General features: G+C 48.2%; 2 protein-coding genes across 7 annotated transcripts in view; one reads left to right on the top strand and one right to left on the bottom strand.

Moving 5' to 3' along the window:
* Positions 1-28,000, top strand: part of EFR3A (EFR3 homolog A) — a 181,217-nt gene that overhangs the window by 100,430 nt on the left and 52,787 nt on the right. The gene's annotated exons all lie outside the window — the stretch shown is intronic.
* On the bottom strand, positions 28-27,972 carry OC90 (otoconin 90; the record flags this gene model as incomplete). Of its 4 annotated transcripts, none has more annotated exons than XM_079902234.1 (13): positions 28-452; positions 2,969-3,075; positions 5,696-5,867; positions 6,509-6,625; positions 8,288-8,347; positions 12,587-12,985; positions 13,919-13,960; positions 14,113-14,241; positions 16,144-16,256; positions 18,627-18,801; positions 21,044-21,100; positions 22,391-22,456; positions 27,927-27,972. In XM_079902234.1, the coding sequence occupies 13 exons, from the start codon at positions 27,970-27,972 to the stop codon at positions 160-162; spliced, it is 1,776 nt and encodes a 591-aa protein (XP_079758360.1). In that variant the 3' UTR covers positions 28-159. The 4 variants fall into 4 exon arrangements, with proteins under 4 accessions (XP_079758360.1, XP_079758361.1, XP_079758358.1 ...); XM_079902235.1 differs by having other exon boundaries at positions 12,587-12,655; XM_079902232.1 differs by lacking the exon at positions 12,587-12,985.

Below are 28,000 nucleotides of genomic sequence, written 5' to 3'. Positions count from 1 at the left end.
TGAGCTGACAAACATCACAGTGCACATGTGCAAGGGTCTTCCTGCCTCTTCCCGCCTTGAGCCTCTGCTGAGGACAGAGAGGATGGAGATGGGCCCAGAGAGGTTACAGTAGCAGGAGGGACAGAACGATAGGGTGTGATGGTCATTTTCTCTGGGAATCTATCTGGGGCCACGCTGTGGCCTGGTCCCCAGGAGACCAAGTGACTTCCCCAGGAATCTTCTGGTTCTTCTCAGGCCCTCCCTGGGCGGCGGGGCCTCCACGCTGTTCTCCTCAGAGCTGGAGCCAAGGGACGAAGCTGAAATCCTGCCATCCTCGCAGGACGGCCGGTGGCCCTGGCACTCCTGTCTGCCAGGTGACTTGAGGCTTTGGTTGTAGAAGGCAGAGGCCAGGCATTCAGCCGCTGTCTGGTCACAGACACAAAGCAGCTTCTCACACAGGCTCTGCCCTACACCTTAGGGGGCAAGAACAGAGTAGCAGACCTGAGACACCGCAGGATGCTTGCCCCTTCTGCCCTGTACTCCCCGCCTCCGTCCTGAACCTCTTGGTCCTGCGTCCACTGAGTCCTCTACTGGGAATATTCTTAACTTTCTCCTCCTGGTTAGCGCATACTCGTCCGTCAGGAATCCACCCGGCATCCCCCCACCACATCCAGAAAGCTTCCTCCAGCCCCTCTGGCTAAAGGGAGTGTCTTTCCTGTGGGTTCCCATCGAATCCCACCCTATGGTTCTTACTATCACAGCAGAAATACATGTATCTTTGCTATCTGTATTTTTATTTGCTCCGTCTGGTGACCCTACTTCATTTCTTGAAGGTTTCAGTTGCATGTAGTGCGGGTTGGCATGCAGAACACGCGTGTGATTCAAAGGAAATAATGTATTTGAAGGTGCTCGGACATAGGCAAGCATTCTGCAAATGTTATCCTTGTCTGTGGTTTTCAAAGACGTATTTGGTCCGTTTAATGTTTTTTTGTCTGATCCTACCGCGAAGTATTCGTCAACCAGAACTTTTCTCATCACACTGACCCTCCACATCTCCTACCCTGGCCTTCACATCTCCTACCCTGGCCTTCACATCAGCCCCAGACATACTCGTTGCATCTCCACAGCAGGAGGCAGAAAGAGGAGACATGGAAGAGCAGAGTGGGCCCAGACCTGAGCCTGTTCCCCAGAGCAGCTCTGCACTTGGGCCCCTGTGCCTTATGTGGGGTGGCCCGGAGCAGGCTCCGAGATGCCCTTATTTCTCACAACCCGACACCTGCAGCTGCTACGGGACACGGTGCTCAGGGCTCACAGAGGGTCGGAACCAGTTCACAGAAGCCCTGTAGGAGTTTGAACGACACACACAACCTTCCTGGATTCAGTGAGACCAGAGGGATGAAGGCGCCTTTAGCTGAGCAGGTGGGACCTCAAGGCGTGATTGCATCACAGACAACGATCATCTGATCCTGTCACTCATGGGTTCTAAACCCACCCCTGGCTTCTCACCCCCTAGAGGACAAAATGTAAATGTTTCAGCCTTGGGTTCGTGATCTGGTACCTGTCTCGCCAGCCTCACCTTGCATCACCATGGTCCCGCGACTCCCACTATCTCTTCCCGAAATACAGAACTACGTGTCGTTCTCAAACTGCCAGGAGTTCCCCAAAGGCCACAGTCTTTCTCTTCCTTTTTCTTGGAACACCCACACCCAGCACGGCCACCTGGGAACCTGTTAACCTCCTTCACTGCCCTTCTAACTTCTCCCAAATTCTCCCATCCTGGCTGCCATATTCCACGGGCTCAAAACCCCTTTCACCACGGTCCTGGGCACCTGTACCACCTTGTAGCAATACTAATGATAATAGAAGAGTCCCTTGCTTGTCTCTCTTCCTTGCGGGCTGTGAGCAGTTTGAGGCAGGGATCATGTCTGTTCACTGTGTTCCTAGGTCCCGATGGAGGTTTTTTGGATAAGCAGATAATTGGGTGAATGAATGAATGAGTAAGTGACATGTAAAGCACAGAGCTCCCTCCTGGGAAGTGAGAGGCACACACGATCCTCCAAGGCCGGGATTCCTGGAGGCCGAGGGAGGAGGTGGCACTGAAGCCTCAGCCTGGGGCTTCCCCAGATAAACAGTGAGGGTGAGACAAACCCGCTCAGGGCTCTCGAGAAATGCTATAGGGACCATTTCCTTTTAAACTGCAAAGGGTAAGGGAAATACATCCACTGATGTACATGGGGAAGTGCAGCCAGAGAATGGAGATGAAGCCAGTTGTAAAGCAAGCCCAACAGGGTGAGGCTCCTGAGGGTGGGGCTGTTTCCAAATATCCCCCCTCCCCCCTCCCCCCCCCCCCCCCCCCCCCCGGCCCTGAATGGCCATGGAGGCACCTCTGGCTTCCACACCTGGGAGGAGTGGAGATGCAGGCCCACCTCCTCCTTCAGCTGGAGACACTCCCCTTTTTATGGGCTTCCTCAGGGGACCTCACTTGGGAAAAGCGTTCTGCTTCTCAGGAAAAGAGACCCACTGGCTCAGTGAAGACTCGGTTCTGGGTCTGAGGCTCTGTGGTTTCACAGTTCCAGCCCCAGTTCTATCACCTCCGTCTACCTGTGTGGTCTTGGACCTCAGTTGCCGCCTCTGTAAAATGGGAAGTCTCGTGGTGCTACCTCATAGGATTGGTGTGAGGATGAACTCTGTTAATACACATGAAAAACTCAGAAGAGCACGTGGGAAGCACTCAGTAAGCATGGCTAATTTACATCATTCCCCGTCTGCTCTTACTGGCTCTGTGCCTTCTGTCAGCTGACTTAGCCTCTTGAACTTGAGTCTCCTTCTCAGTGGAATAGGAGTACTAATGTGTGCCTCAAAGTTAAGAAACGTTTTAAATCACATTAGAGATGAACAAGTGCTTGGGAAAGCATCTATAAGATGAGCTGTGGTCCTGGTGCTGACTTGAATGAAAGAACAACCCACTCTGCTGGCTCACAGCACTTACACTTGGGGGTACCATCCACGCATACCACTGGTGGCCGAGGAAGCCTCTCGAGCAGGCAGTCCAGCCTTCTCACCTGCTCCAGGCAGCAGTGATGGGACAAACAGCACCTAAGAGCAAGGAAAATCGCTTACTGCCTAGAGCCCCCAGCTGTCCCCAGAACTCCCTCCAGGGCTGCTTATCCCATACTCCCTATATTGATGAGAGAAGCCAGTGCCTCCTTTCCAGTGCCAGTGGACTCATTTATATACATCCCAAGGGCCACCATGTATGGTTGTTCAGGTTGTGGACTGCACAAGGATGCCACATCTAAGGCAGTGTCCATCACACCGGATGTATCTTACTCTTTTTTAAAAAGCTTGGTGTTTTTATTGTGACTCTGTTGACTGAAAAGATGGGTGACTTGCATATTTATTATAATAATTTTCCAAAAGATGGAAATAAAGAGTCTTGAGGAAGGGTACCACTTCTAGCATACCATATGGGCTAAAAATAACCCACTCCCTCCAACCTTTCACATAATAGAACAGTTAACCTCACATCCATAAGGTACCCCCTTTGTCCATAGCCTTAAAAGAGAACAGAGTAACTATCTCGAACGTAAATAAAGAACTGCATCTAGGAAGGTGTCCAGCAAAGAGCAAGACCTCAGGAAATAGATGAGAATGGATCATGTTCTTGCTTTTTAGACCCACCCATCTGGCCTGATAAAGCCTCACAGTGTGCCCCCAGCTGATGGACACCCCGAGGGAACTTGTGATGGCTCCAACCCATAGGGGGCTACAATTGCTCCTTAATCCTCTCTTTTCAACTCTCCTCTGTCCTTTAACCACTCTCACTCGGTCCTGGAGGCCACAGCCGGAGGCGGGGTCAGGCAGACTTGTGGCTTTTCGGTAGTGCTTGTGCTTGACCACGTATGGGCTTCACCACCCATTCCATGGTGCCGGCAGTCGGAGGAGGAACCATCCACCTCTCACGTCACATTAGCCTGTGTGGGATGAGAACTGCAGCCCCCATTCTGCTGTTGTGATGGCCGAGCCACTGTCTTGTGTGGCATTCGGCTGGGGTGGGTGGCGGTGGATAGTTTATATAATAGTTAAAATCTAAAGTCAGTGAATCAGAAATCATATATGATCCAACTACCGTTGAAAACCATTCAGATGTCTCAGGATATAAAGTATGCATGGTTTGGAAAAGACACCGTTGCAGAAAATAATATCATTTTGACTAACCCTTCCTTGTTCAAGGCTATGGCTTTCCATTTTTCCATTTCTTCCTAATGGATGTCAAGGAAGCTGTATCATAGCTCACTTGCTGCCTGGTCAGATCTCATATTTTTTGTGAAATATGGTCAGTAGTCAGGAAGCCTCTTCAACAGCACCCATATTCTTTCCATAGGGTTCAGCAGAACGCAGTGACTCCTGCTACCTAAACTTCTGTTTTGCCTTATCTCACTGAGTGCTGTGGACTCAGGAACAATCCTTAAATGGTTCTCTGTCTTGGAGAGTAGAGGGCATGTTGTCAAGCCCCATGATGAAAACACAGTGATTCCACAGTGTGGTATACACTTTGCTAGAATAAAAACTTCTTCACTATCACCTGGTGGGAGGTAAATTTTCTGAAGTCTGCCTGGGCAGCAGAGCCCCTGATTTCCCGGAATACCCTGCAAAGGTTGCATGATGGGGCGGGATGACTGTGCAATGGAGACAGGAGAGCTATTGTGGAGGTAGGTGGGTGCATGAGTCATACAGCCGTGCAGACACCATGTGACCTGCAGTGGACATGTTCCATGTTCCTGCCAGTACTGTATCCCTTTGTGTTAACTACAGTAAGACTCGTCTTTTTCACTCTCAGCTATAGTTGTTGATTCTCCCCTGGCAAGCCCAACATCGGAGGCGGACATACACAATTTCACTAGAGCTCTAACTGGCTGTGAACTGCGTGAGTTTAGTCTTTAAACCTTATCAGTTCTGCTCTCAGCATCTTCCTCTAACTCATCTCCAGGTTGAGTTCCCCATCGTTTCCTCGGTGTCCCCACTGCATTTGTTACAGCAGGTGGTACTTTGTTGAATTGTCCATGTCTCTCACTCAGCAACGTCCCATGGGGCAGAGGCAGTTTGTTTTAATCCGCTTTGTTTAGGTTTAATCCTTTTTATGTCTCCAGCACCTTAGCACAGTGCCCAACACAGAGCAAAAGCACAATAAATGTAGGCTGCATGCCTATATAAATGAAGGAATAAATTGATGAATGCATGAGGTCAGTGAAAATTCTTCCAAGAACAGTAGGTAAAAAATTTGACAATTATGCTTAAAAGTTGTTGAGAAGCTCATTTCAGTGTGTCATCCTGCAGAGCAAATCAACTAGGGACCCCAATTCTACATGCTGCTCATTGCAAAATAGGCAGATTTGGGGTCTTCTGAAGTGTCTTTGCAGATTGACCGTCTTAGAGCAGCTGGGCAGTATTCGTGGTGGAGCTCTAGGCCAAATCGAAAGATCTGGGTCTGCCCGGCTCTGCCCCTTTGTGGCTGAAGGACCTCAGACAGGTCAGCCTCGGAGCCTCAACTGCTCATCAGGAAAATGGGACCATAATGGCAACAGGCCCTCCTGAGTGAAATAATGCTACTCGGCGAGCTCTCTGTGAGCCCGAAGCGATGTCCGACATCGAGGAAGGCTATCATCTCTCACTGCAGCATCAACACCGCCCACCTGCCATCCTCACCCGGCCGTACCTGTCCAGAGCGTCCCTTGGCTCGCCTTGTCCTTCCTGCCCACAGTAACAGCCGTAAGATTCAAATTCCTCCGGGCACCGGGATGTCAGACAAAAGAGCATCTCTCCAAGCTGTGGCATCACCCAAGTGTTGCCCCCGCTTCCCAGGTGCAGGAAGGTGAACCTGTCACAGGCTGATGAGAAACAAGGACTCTCTGTCTCTCTGTCTCTCTGTCTCTCTCTCTGGCCTCCTTCTCCTCTCCCCTCCTCAGCCTGCAGCTTGTGCTAAGCTAGGCGAAAGTCCACTGTGCAAGCTCCATTGTCCTCAGTTCAGAGGGGGAAGGACCACGAAGCCGGAGGCCTGCACAGGGCTCCTCCCCAGCCCCCCTCTCGAGAGCCTTGCATGCGTGGAGGGCTTGCCCAGGCATGAGCAGAGTCCTCCTGTGTGTCCCACTAGCTGTGGCTGCTTGCCGGTGCGGGGCCTTTGCCAAGGCACCCGAGGGAGGAGTACCATCCCAACCCAAGTGTTTCATTCTTTCCAGCAAACCACGCTGCGCATGACGCCAAGCGCTTTCCTTCAGGGTCAGTAAGAGCGACAAGAGCCCTCGGTCAGGGGTTCATTTCCCCGGCTCGGCCTCCAGCCGCTGATGGCTGCAGGCTCATCTGCCCGCTCTGAGAATCGAAGTGCTCAAGCGGCAGGAGGGATGGCGCCTCCTAGTGGCACCAAGTGGGACAGTCACAGTACGATGCGGTAGCCGAAGGGGCTTGGTTAACGACTTCACCAGAGGATCCCGAGGCCGGGAGAGGACAGACATCTCTGCCTGCTTCTGCTCACCTTTTCCAGATGTCTCCTCAGGACCACTTCTGACGGATGACACAGCCAACCCCAGAGATTTAATGCCGGCAGGGACGATGGTTACACCTTTAGCTGTGGCAACAATCTCTGCAGACCCTGAAAACACATACCTTTATGGTCCATATCTGAAAAGTGGTTCAAGAGGAGGTTTGCAGATGGACATGTAGTCAGGGCCAAATGCAGACAGAGCATCGGGAGAGTCTCTTCAAACTGGTTCTGCAGGCATCAGGGCAGAGACTCGGGGATCCATGGACACTACGTGAGAATTTCCAAATTTCCTGCGATAACAAAACTGACAGGACCCCAAGCTAGGCCACCTGGATGACATCTCGTGGGCGAGAAAAGTCATAGCCTCTCAGGCCTATATTTGTGCTGTGTTTACCATCATGAGCCTGCCGAGCGAAGGTCCATGATGATGCTCGCGGGTGAAGAGATAAAAAGAATGGTGGAGAGATTAAGCCAACTCACAGTACTCAGGAATGCAGACTCCTCAAAGCACTGCATCAGCTTCTCCTCGTACTCAGAATTAAGTGCAAGGTCCTCTCCATGGCCGTCAAGGCTGCCCGTGATGTGGCTCTGCCTGCCCCATGCAGGCTCCCTGGCACTGTCTGGATCTCCCTTTGCTCTCAGACCTCAGGCCCACCAGCTCCTTTGGCTGGAGGCAGAGAGGTCTCCAACCCACAGGCCAGATCTCCAGCCCAGTGTGGTCCAGACCAAGGGAGCCTCCGTAGGCTCTGTGCCCACTCATCTGCTGACCCAGGCTCAGCTCCCAGAGCTCTGGGTAAGACCTGGGCCTCTGACTTGCAGTCCTTCCCCAAATCCACCGTATTGGTTTGCTTTATACATCTGGGCTTCTGTCTCAGAAGCTCAACACTGGTCCGCATGGGTTAGAAGCAGCCCTTTAGTAGTTCTGTCGTAACCTCAGTCTCCTAGGTTTAGTATCCTGCCCAGCTCTCCAGCCCCACAAAGGTGAATCAGAGGGAACAGTGGAAAATAATGAGCTACCTTTATTTTCTATTAAAAATGGGTACAGGATTTTTGTTTACTTGGTTTCAAATAATAGTAGGCACTATTGGCCCCTGGCATGTGCATATGAATGTAAATTGGTTCAGTTTTTCTCCAGGGCAACTTGGCAACATATTGAGAGCCCTGAAATGATTATACCTTTTATCCAGCAATTCAACTTCTAGGCATGTATCAGAAGTGGATGGGCATAAAGAAAGTGCATATCTATTATTTATAATAACACATGTTGGAAATAACTGGTTAAACAATTTATAGGATTCCATACAAGAAACCATTGCACAGCCTCTAAAAATCATATTACAGAAAAATATTTCATGTCAGGGGAATATCTTCTCATTGTATGAAGTGATACAATGCAGACTGCAAAACCGTGGCTGCCAAGTGGTCTCAGATTCATTTTATTTATGTTCACAGATGTGCTCACTGTGGGTTGGGGCAGACTGGGGGAAAGCATCCTCAAATATTAAAAGTAGCCATTTTTATAACGTGGATTTAAATAGACAGCTAAGTACAGTTTTCTATATTTTTCTAAATGCATTTCTTTAGCAGGTAGATTTCAATATCTTCCTACTAATGGATCTATTTTCTGATTGCACTTGTCTAATTTTGGGCTGGGGGACATAAAAGTAAATTGGCTTCAATGATTTCTTTCATTCTGGGGAACACACTTGCTTTCATAAATATATGGGGGACAACAATATATACAACATATACAAAGCTGAGCACGCTTACCTGGAGAAGGTGTGGCCCTTGCATCTTCTGTGTCTTCCTGGACTTGGCCTGGTTCTGTCCCTAGAAGAAGAGAGAGGGAGTAGGCATTAACTCCAGTCTGTCCCATCTTGGTCTCCAGAGGCAGCTGCCATCCCACTGAGCCCAGGAGGCAACGTGCTCCTTGCTCTACCCCTGGTCGCCTCCCAGGAGAGCTGTGAGGGCAGCGTCCCTGCTGAGCTAAAAAAAACCCCAGACTCAGGCTTGCTGATAAACACAGTCACAACTTGTCATGCTAGAAGCAGGTGAGGCTGTTGAAATACTTTGAGAAAGCAGACTTCTCCAGAATTTGAATGAAAATAAATAAACATAAAAATCGCATTTTTTGAACAGAGGAGAATAAGGCGGCAGAACTGTGTGATTCCAGTTGCTTGTGGTGTGGCTCTAGGAAGGCTGCTGAGCCCTGGTTTCTTTGTGAAATGAATCTGTTGCTGTTTAACAGTCACTAAGCTTCTCGTATGCTGTAGAATGAGTGTGTGTTTCCCCCCCAACCCAGATTCATATATTGAAACCTAACCCCCAACAGGATGGCATTTGGAGATGGGACTTTGAGAGGTGATTAAGTCATGAGGGTAGATTCCTTGTGATGGGATTAGTGTCCTTATAAAAGGGACCCCAGAGAACTCCCTCATCCCTTCTCCCATGTGAGGACACAGTGAAAAGGTAGCCAGCCGTCCATAACTAAGAAGTGGACTCTTACCAGAGCTTGACGATGCTGGCATCTTGATCTTGGATTTCCAGGGCCATGAGAAATGAATGACTGTTGTTTATAAGCCACCCAGTCTGTGGTACTTTGTTATAGCAGCCAGAAGGAACTAAGACTTAGTACATGCCATAGACAGCACTCAGTGTTTGGATTACATTAACTCAATAACAACCCCGTGAGTTAGTACTACGCTCACCCTCCTTCACAAAGGAGAAAGGGGACACACTTGCTCAAGGTCACGGAGCCAGGAAATGGTGACATGCAAACCTGGGCCACCTGGCTAAAATTGACCCACTTAACCACTATGCTAGGCTACTGTTTTCCCTTCTGGCTGTACCCCAGAGAGCCAGAGGTGGGAACTCCAAAATGCTTAGGAAAGGAAGGAACTGCCTTAACTTCAATGTGCCAAAGACCAAGTTTATGATGATGTTATGTGAAAATCAGCCTTTGAAATTTCCTGATGTGCACACGAATGCTCAGCAAAGAGAGAAGATCTTGGCAGTTCTAAGCTGGGGCAGATGGTTCTTGTTAAAGGCAGAATGTACAGATTCAGAACTAAAGGAATACTAAGCTGTACTACCCTGGGGAAATGACCCCACCTCTCAGAGCTCCTCCTTCATCTGTAAAATGGGGATAACAGCGGGCCTCTAGGGTGAGGGAAGATTAACTCAGAGAAGGTGCGTAGGGGCCTAGGAGCCCGCCGACACGTCGGAGGTCCTCAACAATGTCACTGCGTATTAAGCAAGGAATCCATTTGTTTACTTAGTCACTCTTAGTGTTAGTAAACCGTTATTATCAGTTATTTATACTTATTAATAAAGGAGCCATGGTTGTTAATGACCACAAGCAAAGTAAATATGTTAATTCTTCTGATGACATCTCGGTCTAGATATTTTTAAGTAGGAGGTTGTTCTCTGTGAATCATTATTGTATAACAGAAAGCCTGAATGAAGTCTGGGGTTAGAAACCAGTCTACAAGTCACTGCTGAATGACAGGGCTTTTAACCTCCCAGAGCCCCAGTTTCTGATATAATCTGCAGAATGGGTATAATAATATTTCCTCCAGGCCATGTCAAAAACTGGTCACCAGAACTGAACACAAATATTTAGATGGCATTTCTCCACTGGGTTTCTTGCTGTCCTCCTATGTAGTCCCCTCTGCTTACTTGTCCTGGAGAGAATGGTCAGTCGGGCAGCTCTGGTCTCAGCTGCCACTGTGAAAGGAAACCACCACATCTCAGTTACCAACCCAGCTCAGCACCTCAGCTGGGCAGAGGAGAGAAGGCCCATGGCAATCTGATCAGAGTATGTCTGGAATGTTGTTGCACCATTACTTCCCAATTCAGTGGACAAGAGGCCAGATAAGGGCCAGTGCTGTGTTTAGGCAAAGAGACCAGCAAATGACCGCTTTGGGAGAAAGGGCCATTATTTCCCCTGGTTGGAATGGCTTTGTTGGGGAAGGCAGCTGAAGAGGGAGTTCAGGTCTAGAAGTAAGGATGGAGACAGTGGAAGCCTCAGATCTCAGCCCTACCACCCAGCTCTCGGCTTGGACAACTTCTTTCTCCATCTCAATGTACCATCTCAATATGGAGGTTACAGCAGTTATTTCATAGGGTTGTATGAGCATTAAATGAGATGATGTATTTTAGGCAGGTCGTCCAGTATCCTGCATGTGATTTGACATTGTATGCGGTTTTTTATAGTCACACTAGAATTTTTGGAAGAAGATGCTGGCCCAGAATCTTCTCATGCTCTGTCTCATTCTCCGGTCACCACAACGGACCGGGATAATCATCCCTTTCCAGGGATTGGTAAACTATGTCCCTGCCCTCAGCCCGTTTTTGTAAATAAAGTTTTATTGGCACCACAGCCACACCCATCCAGTTACAGATTGTCTATGGCTGCTTTTCTGCTGCAGTGGCAGAGTTGGGTAGTTGCGGCAGAGATCCTCTGGTCCACAAAGTCTAAAATATTTACTATCTGGCCCTTAACATAAAAAAATGCTGATACCTGCTTTATGCAAAGGGGAAATTAAAGCTTAAAGAGCTTAAACCACGCTTCCCAAGTCACACAGATGAAAACTAGGAGAGCAGGGAATCCATCCCAAACCTGCCTGACTCCAAAACATAATTTCGTCCCATAATGGTGAGAGAACAACTACAAACCCCAGACCTTTTCCTCACAAACTGTCCCACCTGCACCTGCGTGATTGATTTTTGAGCCCGCATTCAGGCTGCCCCCTCCTCTGAGGGCATTTGTGGTCACTGCCTAGGTCATGGATGCGAGGGGGTGAGTGCGTGTGTGTTGGGGAGCGAAGATGAGAGTGTATCCCCTCACTTCCTCCCGTTGGACTCTAGACTCGTTGAGGAAGCTTATTTACTTTGAGTCTTCCAGGGTTGTGCCACAAAGGGATGATGGGATGATGGTTCAGGCTGAAGAAAGTGGAAAATGTACGAATTTGGGGTTATTTTGTGATTGTCTGGTGGGGCCGTGAAGCCCGCAGCTTATCCTCAATTTAGCAGGGACATGGCCACTGCCAGTCATGCTGGGAATGGCTGCCGGTCGGAAGCAGGGCGTGTGGTGGAGCTTTGGTTTGGTGTTGGTGCCATTTCCTCTTTTCTCTGGACCCGGTCTCCAAGGCACGGGCTGTCGGGAAGCCGTTGGGGCTGACACGCCCTTGGACATGGAGGATGGCTGGGGGTGAACACATGAGCCTCTGCTTTTAACCTGGCAGAAGCAGCAGCAGCAACAGCAGAGGAGAGCGATATGCAAACTTGCAGAGCGGTGGGTGTGCAGCGGGATGTCCCTGAGGTGAAGAGTTGCCAGATTTAGCAAATAAAAACCCAGGATGCCCAGTTCAATTTGGATTTCGCATGAACAAAAGATACAATTTTGGTAGAAGTAAGTCCCGTGCAAATCCTGGGACATACTTATATTAAGGAAGTATGTGGTGTTGATCTGAAGTTCAATGTCAGATGGTCGAGGGCGGGGTCTGCGCTTTATCTGACAATTCTCCTAAGGTGGGACTAGGAGTGTGGGAGAAAGCTGAGCAAGTAGAGAAGAGATTTGGCAGTCAAAAGGAAGTAGGAGGGGTTCTAGAATGTTCCTGAGGCAGTTCCATTGTAAGCCCAGGCAGGGAGCACTTTAAGGGAGATAATCCCAGCAAGCAGGCAGCTGGCACAATCAAAACACGGCAGAAAGAGACTCACAGACTTTGAAAACAAACTTATGGTTACCAAAGGGGAAACGTGGAGGGGGGATAAATTAGGAGTTTGGGATTAACAAATATACACTGCTATATATAAAATAGATGAACAACAAGGACCTACTGTAGAGCACAGCGACCTCTACTCAATACTCTGTAATAACCTACACGGGCAAAGAATCTGAAAGAGAAGGGATATATGTATATGTATAAATGAATCACTGCTGTACACCTGAAACTAACACAACACTGTAAATCGACTATACTCCAATAAAAAAAATTAAAAAAAGAAAAAAAATAAAGCTACTCTACCAAAAAAAAAAAACAACCCACGGATATTTGGGTTCCATACCAGTCCCCCTGTGTTCATCTTCTCCTGAGAGGGCCGTCAGGCTGGAGTCCGTGGGCTCCACAGGGACCACTGCAAAAAGAGGCCCCAGGAGCAACGAGTGAGGGATGCAAGTGCCAAGGGTCCCCAAGGACAGGCTGGATGGCTGGATGGGGCAGGAGGATAAGGGGGCTGTAAAAGACGTTCCCAGAAGGGCTGCTTGTCCTGCCTCAGGATACCTCTGCCTCTCGCACACCGCGCAGGACACAGGGGTGCCCAGCAAGGCCCCCCCTCGGGAGGGACTCCAGCCAGGGCTGGGTTCTGGTGGGGAAGGCGACACCATTGGACACAGGCTGTGGCGATGAAAGGGCTGCAAACTCCGAAGGTTTTTGCCTATGGAGTGTGGTCCCAATTTGAGAAGACCTGTGTTCCAAGGGAAGGCAGATGGCAGAGAGAAAAGGGCGCTGACTCAGAACGTCCATAGAGATACAACCCACACGCACACACGCAGCCATACACACACGTCAGCCTATACATGCCCATACACAAACCCACACGTGCACACACGCATACACACTCATAGGCGCGGGCACACCTGCATCCACGCACACACAGCCACATCGGCTTCCTCTTTAACAAACACTGCAGTGCTAATTCTGAGAAAGAGAGCCCGGCCCCAGGAAAGGAGGGATGGTTGGCCGAGGTGCACCTCGAACTTCCCATCCCCGGGTACCCACAGTATTGGGACTGAAAGATCGTGGGAACTTTGGCAGACAAGGAATGATGGGCATAAACTTAACTCTCACTTTTTTCATAAGATGCATGTTTTAGAGTCAGAATCATCCCTTGCTTAGTTCAGTAGACAGTTATAAGGAGGCTACCCTGTCCTGAAAAGTGACACACGAGAAAACAGCTTCCCCTTCAAGGAGCGTCACCTGGATCCAGGCAGTTCCTTGTGCTGCAGGCTCTGGGGGGCAGAGGAGGGGGACAGCCGGTCTGTTCCCGGGAGGCCTCAGTGGCCAGGAGCGCCCCCAGCCGGGAGGGGCCTTGCCCCGTCTGAGCACTGGACCCTGTCCTGCTTACAACTATAGGCCAAGAGAAAGAACCTGGGGTCTCCGTCCTAACTGGGTTAAATTCACACCTGTCTACGTAGAAAGGGCCATTTGACTCTGGGTGTGAACTGAGTTTATCAGAAGTAATGGCGTCTCCGGCTGGGGGATGTGGGCACGCCTTCAGTGCCATGGGTCACTCCAGCTTCGGTGAGGCAGGCCGGGTGGAGGAGGTGTATCCACCCACTCCCATCAGTAGCCGGAGCCCTGTGGTCCAAACAAGAGCAGCTTCCCGAGAAGACCTTACCTCTGGGCAGAAGTGTCAGCAGCTCTTTCCTGCTGGTTGTCTCTGAAGAGGAAGCACATGAGAGAAGTGGTTTTGGAGAATGTTAGAAGGTGCTGGACTTGGCATCTGAAGAAGCACAGCTACGATTGGTCCCATACCAGCTCCCGCCGCAGATCGCCATCCCCACCGCTGATGCAGGGCCTGGATCTTCCTACCTGGAGGCTGAGCCAGACAGAAGGACGTGTCCAGAAGGTTCAGGGAAGAGTTGATGCCGGACTGAGCCAAGCACTCCATGGCAGCCTTGTCACAGGAACACAGCAGGTGCCCACAAGCGTCCCCGGACTCTGTACACAGAGCGAGGGCAGAGCAGACCGGAAGAGCTCACTGGGAATCCTAAGAGGTGGGGCAAACTCTAAAACTGACTCCCGCTCTGCCCCCAAAGCCCTGATTCTCTTGCGGTTTTCTTCATCTCATCCACGCCAGCTCCATGCCTTCAGCCGTGTGGGCCCAGCCCGGGAGCCATAGGCGCTCCTTTTCCCCTGCACTTACACCCGATCCACCAGGCCATCCTACCGGCTACTTGCAACCTATTTGAGTCTGACATGCGTCCCCATCTCCACCCCCGATCACCCCCTGCCTAGGTGATTGACCTCACTGGCCCCCCCGCCTCCTGCCCAGCTGCCCAGCCTCTTCTCACTGAGGGGCCAGAACGGTCCTTTTCAAACCCAGGTTTCAAACTATACCTTTGTGTGTGTGTGTGTTCAGAACTTTGAGCAACTTCCGCACTCAAAGTAAAAGCCACTGCCCCCTGTTCCTTCTCAGACCTCACCTTCTTGCACTCCTCCCCCGTCTCCCCACTTCTGACCCACTGTCCCCCTTGTTTCTGAAACACCAGGCGCCTGGGGTCCACCACAGCTGCTTCCTCTCTCTGCTCTTCTCCTGAGTAGCCACAAGCTGGCATCCCTTCTCTCAGTCTGTGCTCAACTGTCACCTTCCCAAGGAGGCTTCTCTTGACTTTCTTATTTAAATAGGAACCCACACCCCAGCCCTCCCTATGCCTTTCCTCTGATTTATTTTCTTCCGCAGATCTTAGCATTATCTAACGTACCGTATGATTTGTTTCTGACATTTTTGGTGTCTGACAACCAAGAGGAAATTCCAGAAGGTCAGGGTACCCCCAACACGTAGGCGCTTGTCTTACACTTGGTGTAGGTGCTCAGCGCGCGTGAGTTGAGCGAGTGAATGAATGAGTCATGTTTCTTCGTGTTCACTGTGTTCCTCACCTTGTAACTTACACCCTTCCTGATGCTCTGAACTCCAGCCAGTCCATGTGACCTGGACTGTGGGACCAGTCAAACCTGGGTTCAAACTCTGCCTTAGCCAGTTAGCAGCTATGTGACTTTGGGCAAGTTATTTAATTTCCCTGAGCTTTCCTCGCCTTGTCTGAAAACTGGGGATAATGACCCCCATCTAATAGGGTTGTTCGGACGATCAGAGTTGCTGTGTATAACATCCGTGGCACATAACAGGCACTCAGAGACGGTGCCCTAATATACTGCCCCAGCTTGCCATGGTCCTCTTCCCTCAATGCCTTTGCCTATTCTTCTTCTGCCGGGATTGTCCAGAGACATGAAATAAAATTCCTGGAGTCACCCAGCTAGTAACGTGGAGGGCTGAGATTTGACCCGACGTGTGTGCCTGATTCCTACAACCACACCAGCCTTATTCATCCCTCGTGGACTCAACTTCTGTCACTGAGTTCTCAACAGATACCAGTCACCATATTAACTGTTTTACACTTAACATTGTTTACATTTCTTAAATGTAACATTGTTTTACATGTAAGCATTACTTAATTTTTATAACAAATCTCTGAAGCAGGTTTTCTCCTCCCCATTTTGAGGTTCCCAGTTGTTAAGCAGAAGGTCAGGGTATTCCCCCTAAATCATACAATGCATAAGTAGTAAGCTGTTTGCTCTTCTCAAGCGGCCAGGCTTGGTACAAGCATAAAATTGTAGATCAAATAATCTGCTGAGCAGCTATTGTTTCAATTCAAAAAGAATTTGTTGTGCCTCTACTCCATGCAAGGTACAGATGCCATAGATCTGGCCCTCGTAGGGCTCCAAGTATACACAGTGATGTTGCCAACGGTGATGGTGATGAGGGTGGACCCTGGGAGCCTGGGCCTACAATCTCTGAACTGTCATTTCTCAGCCCAGCCTCCTGGGACACCTGGAGATGCTCACCACAGGTGATACTCTTGCTGACACAGTTGACATCTGTGCTGAGCTTGGCGGGGTCTTGCAGACAGTCGATCTCAGCAGCCTGCTCGTAACACCTGCGATGCTGGAAGCAACAGCTGTGGCACGATGGGGAAGGGTCAGGGCGAGAGTGTGGGTTAGGGTCAGAGAGGGGCAGGCAGCGCATGATCACTCTGCGTCTCTGGCTGGTTTCTGGCGGTGGCCTTTTCCAAATACTTAGGACACACACACACACACACACACACACACACACACACACGATATTTGAATTGTATTACACACACACACACACACACACACACACACACACACACACACGATATTTGAATTGTATTACCTATGCAGCAGTTGCTATTCTTATGAGCATTTACATGTGTGAAAAGTGAGACACATAAAGCTCTGTAACGTGCCAAGGTCAAGGTTGATCACAGAGAGAGGCTGACACTAAACAAGGGAGTCAGGTGGCGCTTGCAGTGCACGCAGCAAGCAGTGGAAACCAGTGTAAAGCAGAAGACATACAGGCAGCTGCATGGGCAAGCTACTAAGTTCCTCACATTACCCAGCTCCTGAGAATTTGGGGGAGTCAAGAGAATGTCTGTAAAGGCCCTGTCATGTGGTCGACACTCGATAAACTAGGGCAATGTTTTTGGAATCTGGCGTGCAAGTTCGAGGTGGAAATAATGTGTCCTCCAGGAGTCTGGAAATTCCCACCTCCATCACCTCCAACGTGTAAAGTAATTGAAATTGGGTAGGCCCACCATTCTGCCAGTTCTGGCCATCAACGCTTTGATCATTCAGACAGGGATGAATTACTGCTTCATTTCTTTGACTTCTAGGTTTGTGGGTGTTTTAATAACTAAAGGAAATGGTAAGGGAGGACCTGAAAGGAAAACACATTCCCAGAAATGGTTCTGGCACTGTGCCCCGAACAGGTTCAGCCTCCCCCTTTCTGAATGTCAGCAGGCTGGCTTATGGTCCCAGAAACGACACACTGCCCTTCCGGTGCAGAAACAGCTTACACCAATGGGAATCCTTCCCTATCTCCTGGGAGTCTGCGTAGATGAAAGCACACACTTTATCACACTGGATTTGGGTACAAATATAATACCAGTGAGGTGCAGACATGGTCCTGGAGTAGGGGTGAGATGTGGGTTCAATTTCCTGGTTCCACACTCCTGTTGCTGCTGCAGTTACTATAGCTCCAATTACCACTATTACGACTACTACTTCCACTACTCCTACTGCTGCTACTACTACTACCAACACCACATTACAGTTTTCTTAGTACTGATGCTATTACTACTATTATTACTATTACTACTACTACAGCTACAACTATTCTACTACTGTTACTACTACTACCACCACCACCACCATTACAGTTTTATTAGTACTGATGCTATTACTACTATTATTACTATTACTATTACTACAGCTACAACTATTCTACTACTGTTACTACTACTACCACCACCACCACCATTACAGTTTTATTAGTACTGATGCTATTACTACTATTATTACTATTACTATTACTACAGCTACAACTATTCTACTACTGTTACTACTACTACCACCACCACCACCATTACAGTTTTATTAGTACTGATGCTATTACTACTATTGTTACAATTACTACTACTACAGCTACTGTGACAACTATTCTACTACTACTGTTACTACTACTACTACCACCACCACCATTACAGTTTTATTAGTACTGATGCTATTAATACTATTATTACTATTACTATTACTACAGCTACTGTGACAGCTATTCTACTACTACTGTTACTACTACTACTAACAGCACCACCACCACCACCAGTTTACTAGTACTGCTGCTGCTGCTCTCACTACTGTTATCACCACTGTTACTATTAATACTACTATAGCTACCTAGACAATTGTTACTACTAATGTTGTTACTATTACTACTACTATTACAGCCTGACTGTGACTCCCACAATACTATTACTACTATCACTACTACTACTACAGCCCTACTAATATTGTTATCAATCGCAAATACTCTTGCAGACCTAATAAGCCAGGCAAATCCCAATCACTTTAACTTGTATTTGCTCATGTAATCCTAAACAATAACTCTAGGAGGTAGGTGTTATTATTACCGCCATTTAATAGATGAATAAGTGGAACACAAAAAAGTAAAAGAACGTGCCTAACATCACAGAGTCCCTTAGGAACAGAGAATTGGAGGTACTGGGTTATAGGTGATATGCATAAAACTCTAACAGATACCACCAACTTGTCCTAATTCACCCTCCTGCTACCAGTAGCTACTTGCCATATCCTTGCTAACCCCGGATGCTTCTAAGATTTTAAATTTTATTGCACACACCCACATACACCTGCACACACGAACGAAGCCAAGGGAGTTTTCCGCATCTGTGCTCCGCCCAGGCCTCAGCCGGGCTTCCACGAGCTCACGTTTTGGTCGTGCTCACCTGTCAGACGCGTCCACAGGCAGCCCTTCCATCTCAAACCTGCAGGCACAGCCGTAGTCTTCGAAGTCCCGGGGGCAGAGACCAGCCACACACTTCATACCATTCACGAACTGGAGCAGTGCGGGGAAGTTGGTGAAGACATCCTGCAGCCAGGTGAAGTGAGAGCCCAGGCAGTCTGGGGAGGGGAGGAGGGCACACCAGGAGCCAGAGTTGAGGAGGGAGCCCCCTTCTCGGGTGGATGGTGCCTTATCACCTACTAAGCACCTGCTGTGTACTTAGGACAATTCTAGACAATTGAAGGGAAGCAGGTTTACTAGCCGTGGTCCCTGTTGGTTGCCCACCTGACAGCCATTCATCCCTCTTCCTTACCAACAAAACTGAAAAGCACTCAAGGAAGGTAACCTCCTCCCCAAGTCCCTGGGAATGTTTACTAGTCATTCTTGGCTTATCGTGGTAATGCCATGCTTCCAAGACAAGGGCTAGTCTGGGGCTGAGCATGAAACCCACATATGACCCCAAAACTCTAAGGGTGAGACTGTTAGAAGCTTTGGGGAAATATTTCTTTCTTAATAGAGCATAAAGGCATGTAAGAGGGTCCTTCTGAGCTACACCTTTCTCCTTCCTTGAATATGGGGAGGATGTGTTGGCTGGAATTGCAGCAACCACCTTGCAGCCATGAGGCCCCAAGCCTAAAGCTGAAAAACTATTATGTCCAGGGTAGCAGTGGGGTAATATAGAACAAACCTGCTGGGTCTCTGATACCTGTGCTGAGCTACTGCACCAATGCTGGTGCCTTCAGATGGCTTATGTGAGATCATTAAATGTCTTTATTATTTAAGTCACTATTAGTTTGCTGAATGGATCCCTGATGCTAACAGTCCTGGCAATAAAGAAGTATAAATCAGTGCAGGAAGAGAAGGGGTACAGACACTAATAACTTGCGGGCACCTGCTGTGTGCCAGAAACTGTGTTAAGTGCTTTATTTTATTTTTTATTTTATTTTTAACATCTTTATTGACGCATAATCGCTTTACAATGGTGTGTTAGTGCTTTAAATAGTACAATAGTTAAAACTGATGGAGTGAGTAATGCTTTATAAAGCTTTCATTTGGTCTATGATCCCATAAACTTCTTGGGTTTTTTGTTTGTTTGTTTGCTTGTTTTTGGCAGTACCATGTTTTTGGCAGCCAGATCTTAGTTCCCTGACCAGGGATTGAACTCGCGCCCTTGGCAGTGAAAGCTCGGAGTCCTAACCACTGGACCACCAGGGAATTCCCCCCCATAAACTTCTTGTTAATCCTGTAAGGCAGATGCTATTCTGTCACCTCCCTTTCATGGGTAAAGAAATAGAAGGTCAGAGACGTGCCCGAGGTATCCACCAGCAACAATGACTTATCCTAAACAAAAATGCTCTTGCACACAAAACTGGCAAGAAAACAGTATCCACCTTTTTGACTCTACAACTCGTGGTCGCCCTCTCTGCTCTCTGCCTTTCTGATTGGATGATCGTCAGGTGCTTAATGAGGTGACCCCATAGCACCGATTTAAACACACAGGGTCATCGTGGGGAGCTTGGGGAGATCCAAAGTTGTTTGTGAGGACCACGTCCACCTCAACTGTTCACTGCTCTTCTAGTTTCTTCCTACCTCATTCAAACTTCCCTTCCCGCCTTCTGTTTCCACACAGCCTTATCAGAAACATGAATACATGGTTCTACGCTGATGGAAAAAGCCACCCTAAGGTGTATGTGTATGTGTTTATATAAACATGCATTTTCATTCAAGAGCTTTCAGGGCACCTGCACTTGGTCATAAATACATTTTAAGTGCAGTTTTACGTGCAGCATTGTCTAATCCCATAGCAGTCACCTTGCTCATGTCCATCTTACTATAATCTTATTTTGGGTACTTTTAGTCATCAGTGATGGGAATCATCGTAATGCCGTGTGATTAACAGTCAAATGATAGATACATAACTGATCAGTGGAATGCTTCTTAAACTTTATGTATATTCAGTAGTTGAGAAGGAAAAATAAAACCACTTTTGTGGAAGGGGACCAAGCTCTGGACTCAGAGGAGACCTTGTCCCTTCTGGCTGTGTGGCTTTGGGCAAGTCCCTAACTCCTTTGGCTCAGTTTCTTGCCTGTAAAGTAGGGATGCCATTCCCCTCCTGGCCAGGTTGAGGTCGGGATGAATGAAGGAAGGACAACGAAGCCACCTGGCACCTCAGTGACTCACCGTGCGCTAAAGGGCACCACTACTCTCATCAGGACCTGGGTCACATTGTGGGAGCTTGCTGACGAGGCTGTGGGAGCTCAGAGGGCAGAGCCCAAGGCCCTGGTAATTTCCTTAGATTTCCCACACACACCCCACGCCCTGACACCTGAGGGAGTAAAAGCAAGTTCAGATTTAACTTACCAAAAATTTCGGCCACTCCTCCCACATTTTTAAACACCCCGTTGAGGAAAGTCATATCTAAGTGGAAGGAAGAGAAAATAAATTAGAGAGGCTTGAGGTCTCCCCCTTTCCCTTCCCTGTCCATCCCCTGTGGGAAGAGTGAGTAAAACCCCTTCTGTAAAGATAGATTTGACCTTGGGCTAACTTTCTAGTAACACAGGTTACCATGGAAACCTGATAAGATAAAAACCGTGAACTGTGTTTCTAGACAACAATGCTCCATGATAAAAAAAAAAAAAAAGGCCCGTGGATGGTGAGGTGTATCTGAGGAACTACAAACACCTGGTGGGAAGCCGTCATTTTTGGGTCTCCATCCGCGTGACGACTCATTCAGGTGGGCACGTCCATCCTGGCATCCTAGAAATTATACCTATGCGGTGGTTACTAGGGGTACTGACTCCTGTGGAGAGTGAAGCTTCTAGGCCAGGGCGGATCCTGGGGCTGCTGCACGTGAGCCCCGTTCCCTTGTACCTGAGTTGTTACCTAGGGGATCCTGGACTACTGTGTAGGTTGCTGCCAGGGGTTATCTCGATAAAGAAGAATGGCTGGCATGGCCTGCTGGCACACAGTGCTTCCTGGCCCTGATCCTTCTAAAAGCCAGGTGTGGCCTGTGAGTCTAAATATCTACCTGAAGAAGACCTCCTAGTGGGCATTGCACTTCCCATGGGGGTGATGCCGTTTGGAGAGAGGCCACTAACATTCGTGTCTGGATGGGACTGATCACTTAGCTTGCGTGGGTTCCCGCACAAATAGTTCGGCTGACTCAGCTCACCTCTCTGCAAGGTCAGAAACGAACGCTTAACTCAGGGTTAACCTCACCAGCTAGTTCACGAGGTATTCTATTCTTCAGCGATGCCTGTATAAGAACCCATCTGAGAAATATTTACAATCCATCACCAGGAAAACCTTCCGTTCCCCAAGGAACAATTACAGGTCCCTCCCTTCTAATAACCAGAGGACTGCAATACATCATATTTTTCTTTTCGTCCTGCCTTTTAATGCAGTCACTACATAACCCTCATTCATCAGCCCATTTACTTCCCTCTTCTAGTTTCCCCTTTCAGCTGACCTGTGTCTTTGATGAGAGTTTTTAGTGCTTTATCTCAAAGGAGAGACCAACAGTGGGTCAGACACCAGAGTAAACTGTGAGAGAGAGGCTTTTGAGTCTTATTCAAATCACTTTACCTACAAATGCCACAGCAGTAAATGGCTCTAGGGTTTATTCAGAAGGGATCGATTTCTGTGCCGATATCCTAGACAGCTTTCTATCCAGCTAGGTCTCCTAAGAAAAGATCAAAGGATGCTTACTGATATTTTCTGAGAGTCCTGGAGGCAGCTCCCATGGAAGATGTGGGGTGTCCAGAGGGTGGGCCGCTATAATCGAGGAGGAGAGCAGGGTTAGCACCAACACTGCCGCTGCCCAAGTGCTGGGCTACAGCTGGGAAGTGGTGGCCGGGATAGCAATGAGGATGCGCATAAATTCAACTCTCGACATATTTTTCTAGTACCTGCTATGTGCCAGATCTCTGTGGTCACCTCTTGAAGAAAATGAAGGAGTGGCTGGGTAACCCAGTGTTTTGTATTAGTTGGCCTTAAGGGAGTGGCTTTCTGGTTCAGGATGGGGAGATTTGGGGGCTTACCTTGAAGCTGTTCTTGCATATGAAGCATACAGTTTTAACTTATGTTGCATGTTTGTTTGGAGTTACTTGAGATGAAGGATTGGTGGAAATAAAAACAGACATGGAAAGGACCCCAAACTCCAAGTAGTTTATAACTGAGGACAGGGGTTTCCCCCAGACTATCAGCATCAAACCCACCTGGGATGCAGGCTCAGTAAAAGGTACCATCCTTGTGCCCTCACTCAAGTCTGATCCAGCAGGTCTGGAGTAAGGCTCAGAAACAGATATTTTTAACAAGCTCCCCAGCTGGTTTTAAAGTTGATGGCCTAGAAACTGCACTTTGAGAAATGTTGCTTGGGGAAAACATGATGATTTCTACAGTACCCAAATATTACCACCAACCTCAGTTAGTGTTTCATCAAGGTGGGAGGATGGGCAATGGGGACAAATGGATGGGAATTGGAATCTTAGTTCAACCAGGGACCAGCTCCCTAGAGGCTCAGAGGGCTTACAGACTTGTCCACGCTCACAGTGCTTTCCCCCCTGGTTATATGCAGCATATGAGTAGCCTGAAATGTTGAAAGATTTTTGTCTTTCTTCACAAAGTGGTCAATTTAATCAGGCCCATAAGTTTGACATTGTTTGGAAACCTGCAAATCTGAAAGCCACAAAGGGTTGGCCTTCAAAGAAGCAGGTTAGATTAAATTTATTCAGGAAGATGCCCCCAGTTGGCCCTGTTTGGCGTAGAGCAGGTTTCACGGCCTAAGACTATTGATATTTGGGCTGGATAATTTTCTGTTGTGGCTGTCCTGTGCATTTCGTACCCCTGGTTGATATCTGGGGGACTGCAGTGAGCTGGAACAGCTGGGATCAATCCCTCTTGGATGCCACACTCCAACCATCCTGAATTGCTCTCACTTCCATGAGTGTGCCCTGACCCCTGGGCCTTTGCACAGGCCATGTCCTCTGCTGGAGTGCTTTGTCCATGACTCAGCCTGGCTCAGCTACTCACCATTTAAGCTTAGTTTTAACAATACCATGTGGAAGTCTTTCCTCTCTCCCTCCCTCCATGTTGGAAGACTCTGGCTAGTTGCCTGCCCTCTGAGCTCTCATGCCCACTCCCACCTTCTGGTGACCTCTACCATGGTACTATTCATGCTGATTCTCAGGGTCTCCTTACTTGTGGGTCTCTGGCATTAGACTTTGAACACCTGAAGGCAGGAACCTCATCATAGTTCCAAAGCCTAGCACCTCATTTGGCGTACTGTTTGCTGAGTGGATTAAAGGAAACCATGAAGAATGACTTGGAAGGGCTGAGATGGGAGGCCCAGAGCCCAGTAAGGTTTAGACTGACTGTACTTGTCCAGGACAGAGAAAACAGGAGTCTTTCTTAAGACTCAAGACTGCAAACCCAAATCTCTCCAGGAGTCAGGCAGATGATTTAAACAAGTGGTCCAGTGCTGGGAGACAATAAGGATTGGTGGAGACTGTGGAGAACTTGAGAGCCCCAGGTCACAGTGGGAGGGACAGCTGTCACTCAGCCCCAGGCCTTGGGGAAGGAATCCCACAATCCAGATCTTAAAAAATTTGTTGGAAGTCTGGAAAATCTTCCCATTTTAAACTCTTGGCTCAAATTTTAAATTAAAACAGCAACAAAAGCAGGTTGCAGGCTGATTTTAGTTTGAGGGTGAAAGGAAGATACTTTGGGTGTGTGCAGAGGGGCTTGGTGGGGTCAGTACGCCACCTAGGCCAGCCAGGCAGGGCTTGAGCTGACGTACACGTCTCAGCTTTTGGTTCCAACCACGGCTCCTCTCTGCCAGGTTCTCGGAATGGTTCCCAGGGAGAGGAGTTCCCTCCTGACTGAGCGCCACGGGCTGTACGGCGACAGTGCTCTGCACAGTGCAGGCTTTCAGACCAGGAGGGAGACTCACAACTTCAGTTCTGTTCGAGCCCTTATCACAGAGCCCGTGTAACTGCTCTGGCACTTTCTACACTGGGCACAACGGCCTCAGGAACTGTTTAATTAGCATACCAGCCAACAGCTAAGAATATCTACTGCCCACTTAAGCAGCGATTGTAAAATATGGCCTGCTGGGCTTCCCCGGCGGCGCAGTGGTTGAGAGTCTGCCTGCCGATGCAGGGGACGCGGGTTCGTGCCCCGGTCTGGGAAGATCCCACATGCCGCGGAGCGGCTGGGCCCGTGAGCCATGGCCGCTGAGCCTGTGCGTCCGGGGCCTGTGCTCCGCAACAGGAGAGGCCACAACAGTGAGAGGCCCGCGTATCGCAAAAATATATATATATATATATATATATATACACATATATATATATGGCCTGCTCCTTGTTCATTACTGCACTGGTATTTCCTTTGTGCAACTGATAATAAAATTTCTGCTCTGGAGGGTGGGGAATGATCTTCTTACTGACATGGGCTAATCAGGTATGTTTGCCCCCCTACACTCCCACTTACTTTTCGGGATATCGGTGCCCACGCATTTTCATGAGCAGCTATAAAAGTCACCCTGGATTTTATTTTATTGTATTTAGTTTTATTTTTTCTTTACATGCTGCAATATTTATTCCAAAAATCTTTAAGAAAACCCTACTTTCAGCAGGGAATTGTTATAACCAGTGAACATAACGGAGAGAGATGTTTTCTCTGAGCTAATAGGAAACTGGCCCAGAAGTGAACTATAGCAAGAAGATTGATTTGGCACTTAGAAAAGAAACTTTCTAGACCTAAATAGACATTTCTCCAAAGAAGACATACACACGGCCAAGAGGCACATGAAAAGGTGCCCAACACCGCTAATCATTAGAGAAATGCAAATCACAACTGCAATGAGGTACACCTCCATCACCAAAAAATCCACGAACAACAAATGCTGGAGAGGGTGTGGAGAGACGGGAACCCTCTGGCACTGCTGGTGGGAATGTGAACTGGTGCAGGCACTATGGAGGCTCCTTAAGAAACTCCAACTCCAGCAAGTGCTGCACCCTGAAGTCTAAGGCAGTGTTTGCACAGAAGCCTCAACCCGCATCCCTCACGGCTGCTCCTAGCCAACAGCTCAGCAGGTATTCATGGTGGGCTGGGTTCCTGGGGGACGCGGGACTCTTCTGATGGACTCCTCCCTGGGGGCCTTGCCAAATTTCCTTAGACACACCTGTGTCTGTCTAGGATGCGTTCACCACCACCCCTCCCCGGTCTGTCCTTCACTTGCAGAGCTGTATGACCTCTCCCAGACTTTCCTGGTTGACACTCCATTTTTTTAATCACAGTTGAAACCTTTCCACACTTAATCCTGTCCTGTCATCAGAGAAGACCCAGACTTCTTTGAGAGTAGCGTGCAGGCAGAGGCCTCAAAAACAGACCTTTCCCCCTACAATGTCACGACCAAGAATTGGCGAACTGGGGAGGTGGGCGGTCTCTATGGTGGCCACACACTCACCCCTGCAAAACTGGAACTGTAGGCACGGCACATCTAAACCTATATATAAAAGGGGATGTTTGCACTTAAACTTTCTATGGTTATACTTTTTTTTTTTAACTCTAGGTGTTTGTGTTTGAAAATAAAATCTCTCAGGACAAACACAAATGTCTGTGACAGGTTATCATAACAGGATATCATGATCATTTTTAGTATCACAATGTAGTAGTAAACTAAGGGGAAACAGAGTTAAAGCAAGAAGGACAGATAGAAAAATGTTTAGTGGCCTCAATTTTATAAAGAAATTAAAAATTTTAAAAGGCATGTAAGTGGGGGTGGGAGGACGTAAAAGGACAATTTTGATCAAAGGGAAATGTATCATTTTGGAAGAAGAAAGTGTTAGACAAGAAAAGAAGTTTAAAAATTATAAAAATGGGTTTTGGTAAATGAGATTTCATTTAAAAGGAAAAAAATTAGGGAAAAACTGTAGAACATTGCACAATTTGGTCACCAAAGATGAGGTGAGTCAAGATCATAGCTGGGATCTTTTTTTTTTTTTTTTTGCCACGCCGTGCGGCATGCAGGATCTTAGTTCCCTGACCAGGGATCGAACCTGTGCCCCTTGCATCGGGAGCAAGTAGTCCTAACCACTGGACCGCCAGGGAAGTCCCATAGTTGATATTTGATCAAGACCACTTAAGTTTTTGAGAAAGTTTGAGGGGCTGATACATCAGCCCCAGTTCTTCTAGCAATGGGACCCCAGTTATGACCAAAACCTTTTAATAAGAAAGAAGCGACATATGAAGGAAGTAAATAATCAATAGAAGCCCAGCACATTCTGGAAGGGGTTGACCCACTCTGTCTCAGAGGAAAGGTCCGAGGTGGTGTTTGGAAGGATTTGAACTTGAAGGGAAGACTTTGCATCTTATGGAAAGTGGTTATATTCTAATTTCAACCTACAAGCTTCTGGACGACATGCAAACCTCTTGAATTATCTCCTAACTCAGGTCCTGGTCAAGATAAACGATCAATAATATTGTGGGTTCCCTTTGCTTCACTGTCACTATTGGGATTGGAAGGGAACCACAGAGAGGGGAGGGTCAGTGGGTTGGTCCAGAGTTTACCTGAATATAGAAAAAGAAGGAGAAAAATGACAAGATAAATGAGTGATCTCAGCAACGACAGTGCCCAAGCAGTTGCAGGAAGGAAAGAAGTGATTTGGGATGTTTAGCTGCATAAATATGCAAATAAGAAAGCGCATAGGAAGGAGCCGGAAGACTCAGATTCACAGCTAAGATCCCAAGTGAACTCGGAGTTATTACGCCGGCTGCCAAGGAGCTTACTTAGATGGCTTTCAGGTTTGGTGGCATGGGCCCCAACTTTCGAATGTGGGGTTGGAAGTGTGCTTTTACACCAGAGATGCCTCCAGAAGGGGCAAGGGAGCTGTTGCATGTCAGGAAGGCCAACACACTCCAAGGGAATCAGCAAAGCAAGGGACAGCAGCCCCTGAGCAGCGGGGGAGGAGATGCAATACCGGGTGGAGAGGACCTTGCTAACCCTTGCCCTTTGTTCTCTGGTGCCCACTTACCCCCATCCCACGTGTCCATGCTCAAAATATCAGCTTTAATATCAGTATTAACCCTCGAGCTTATCATTCATGTTTGATTTCCACCACTCATTAGGCAAGGTGATAAAATTACTAGTAAGCAAATCAGATGGAATTTGACAAGACGGCCCAGGGTTCATTGTATGTAATTATATACTAAGCCAGAAATACAGTAAAATACCGTCACTCACCGCCTTGCGGGGCCATTAGCATTCCTACAAGCAGAAGCACGATCATGGCAGCAGAGCAAACAGTGGGGTCCTGG

Source organism: Stenella coeruleoalba, assembly GCF_951394435.1.
Source record: "Stenella coeruleoalba genome assembly, chromosome: 17".
NCBI classification, from domain to species: domain Eukaryota; kingdom Metazoa; phylum Chordata; class Mammalia; order Artiodactyla; family Delphinidae; genus Stenella; species Stenella coeruleoalba.
Note: the sequence above shows the minus strand (reverse complement) of the source record. Positions and strands in the feature narration are given on the sequence as shown.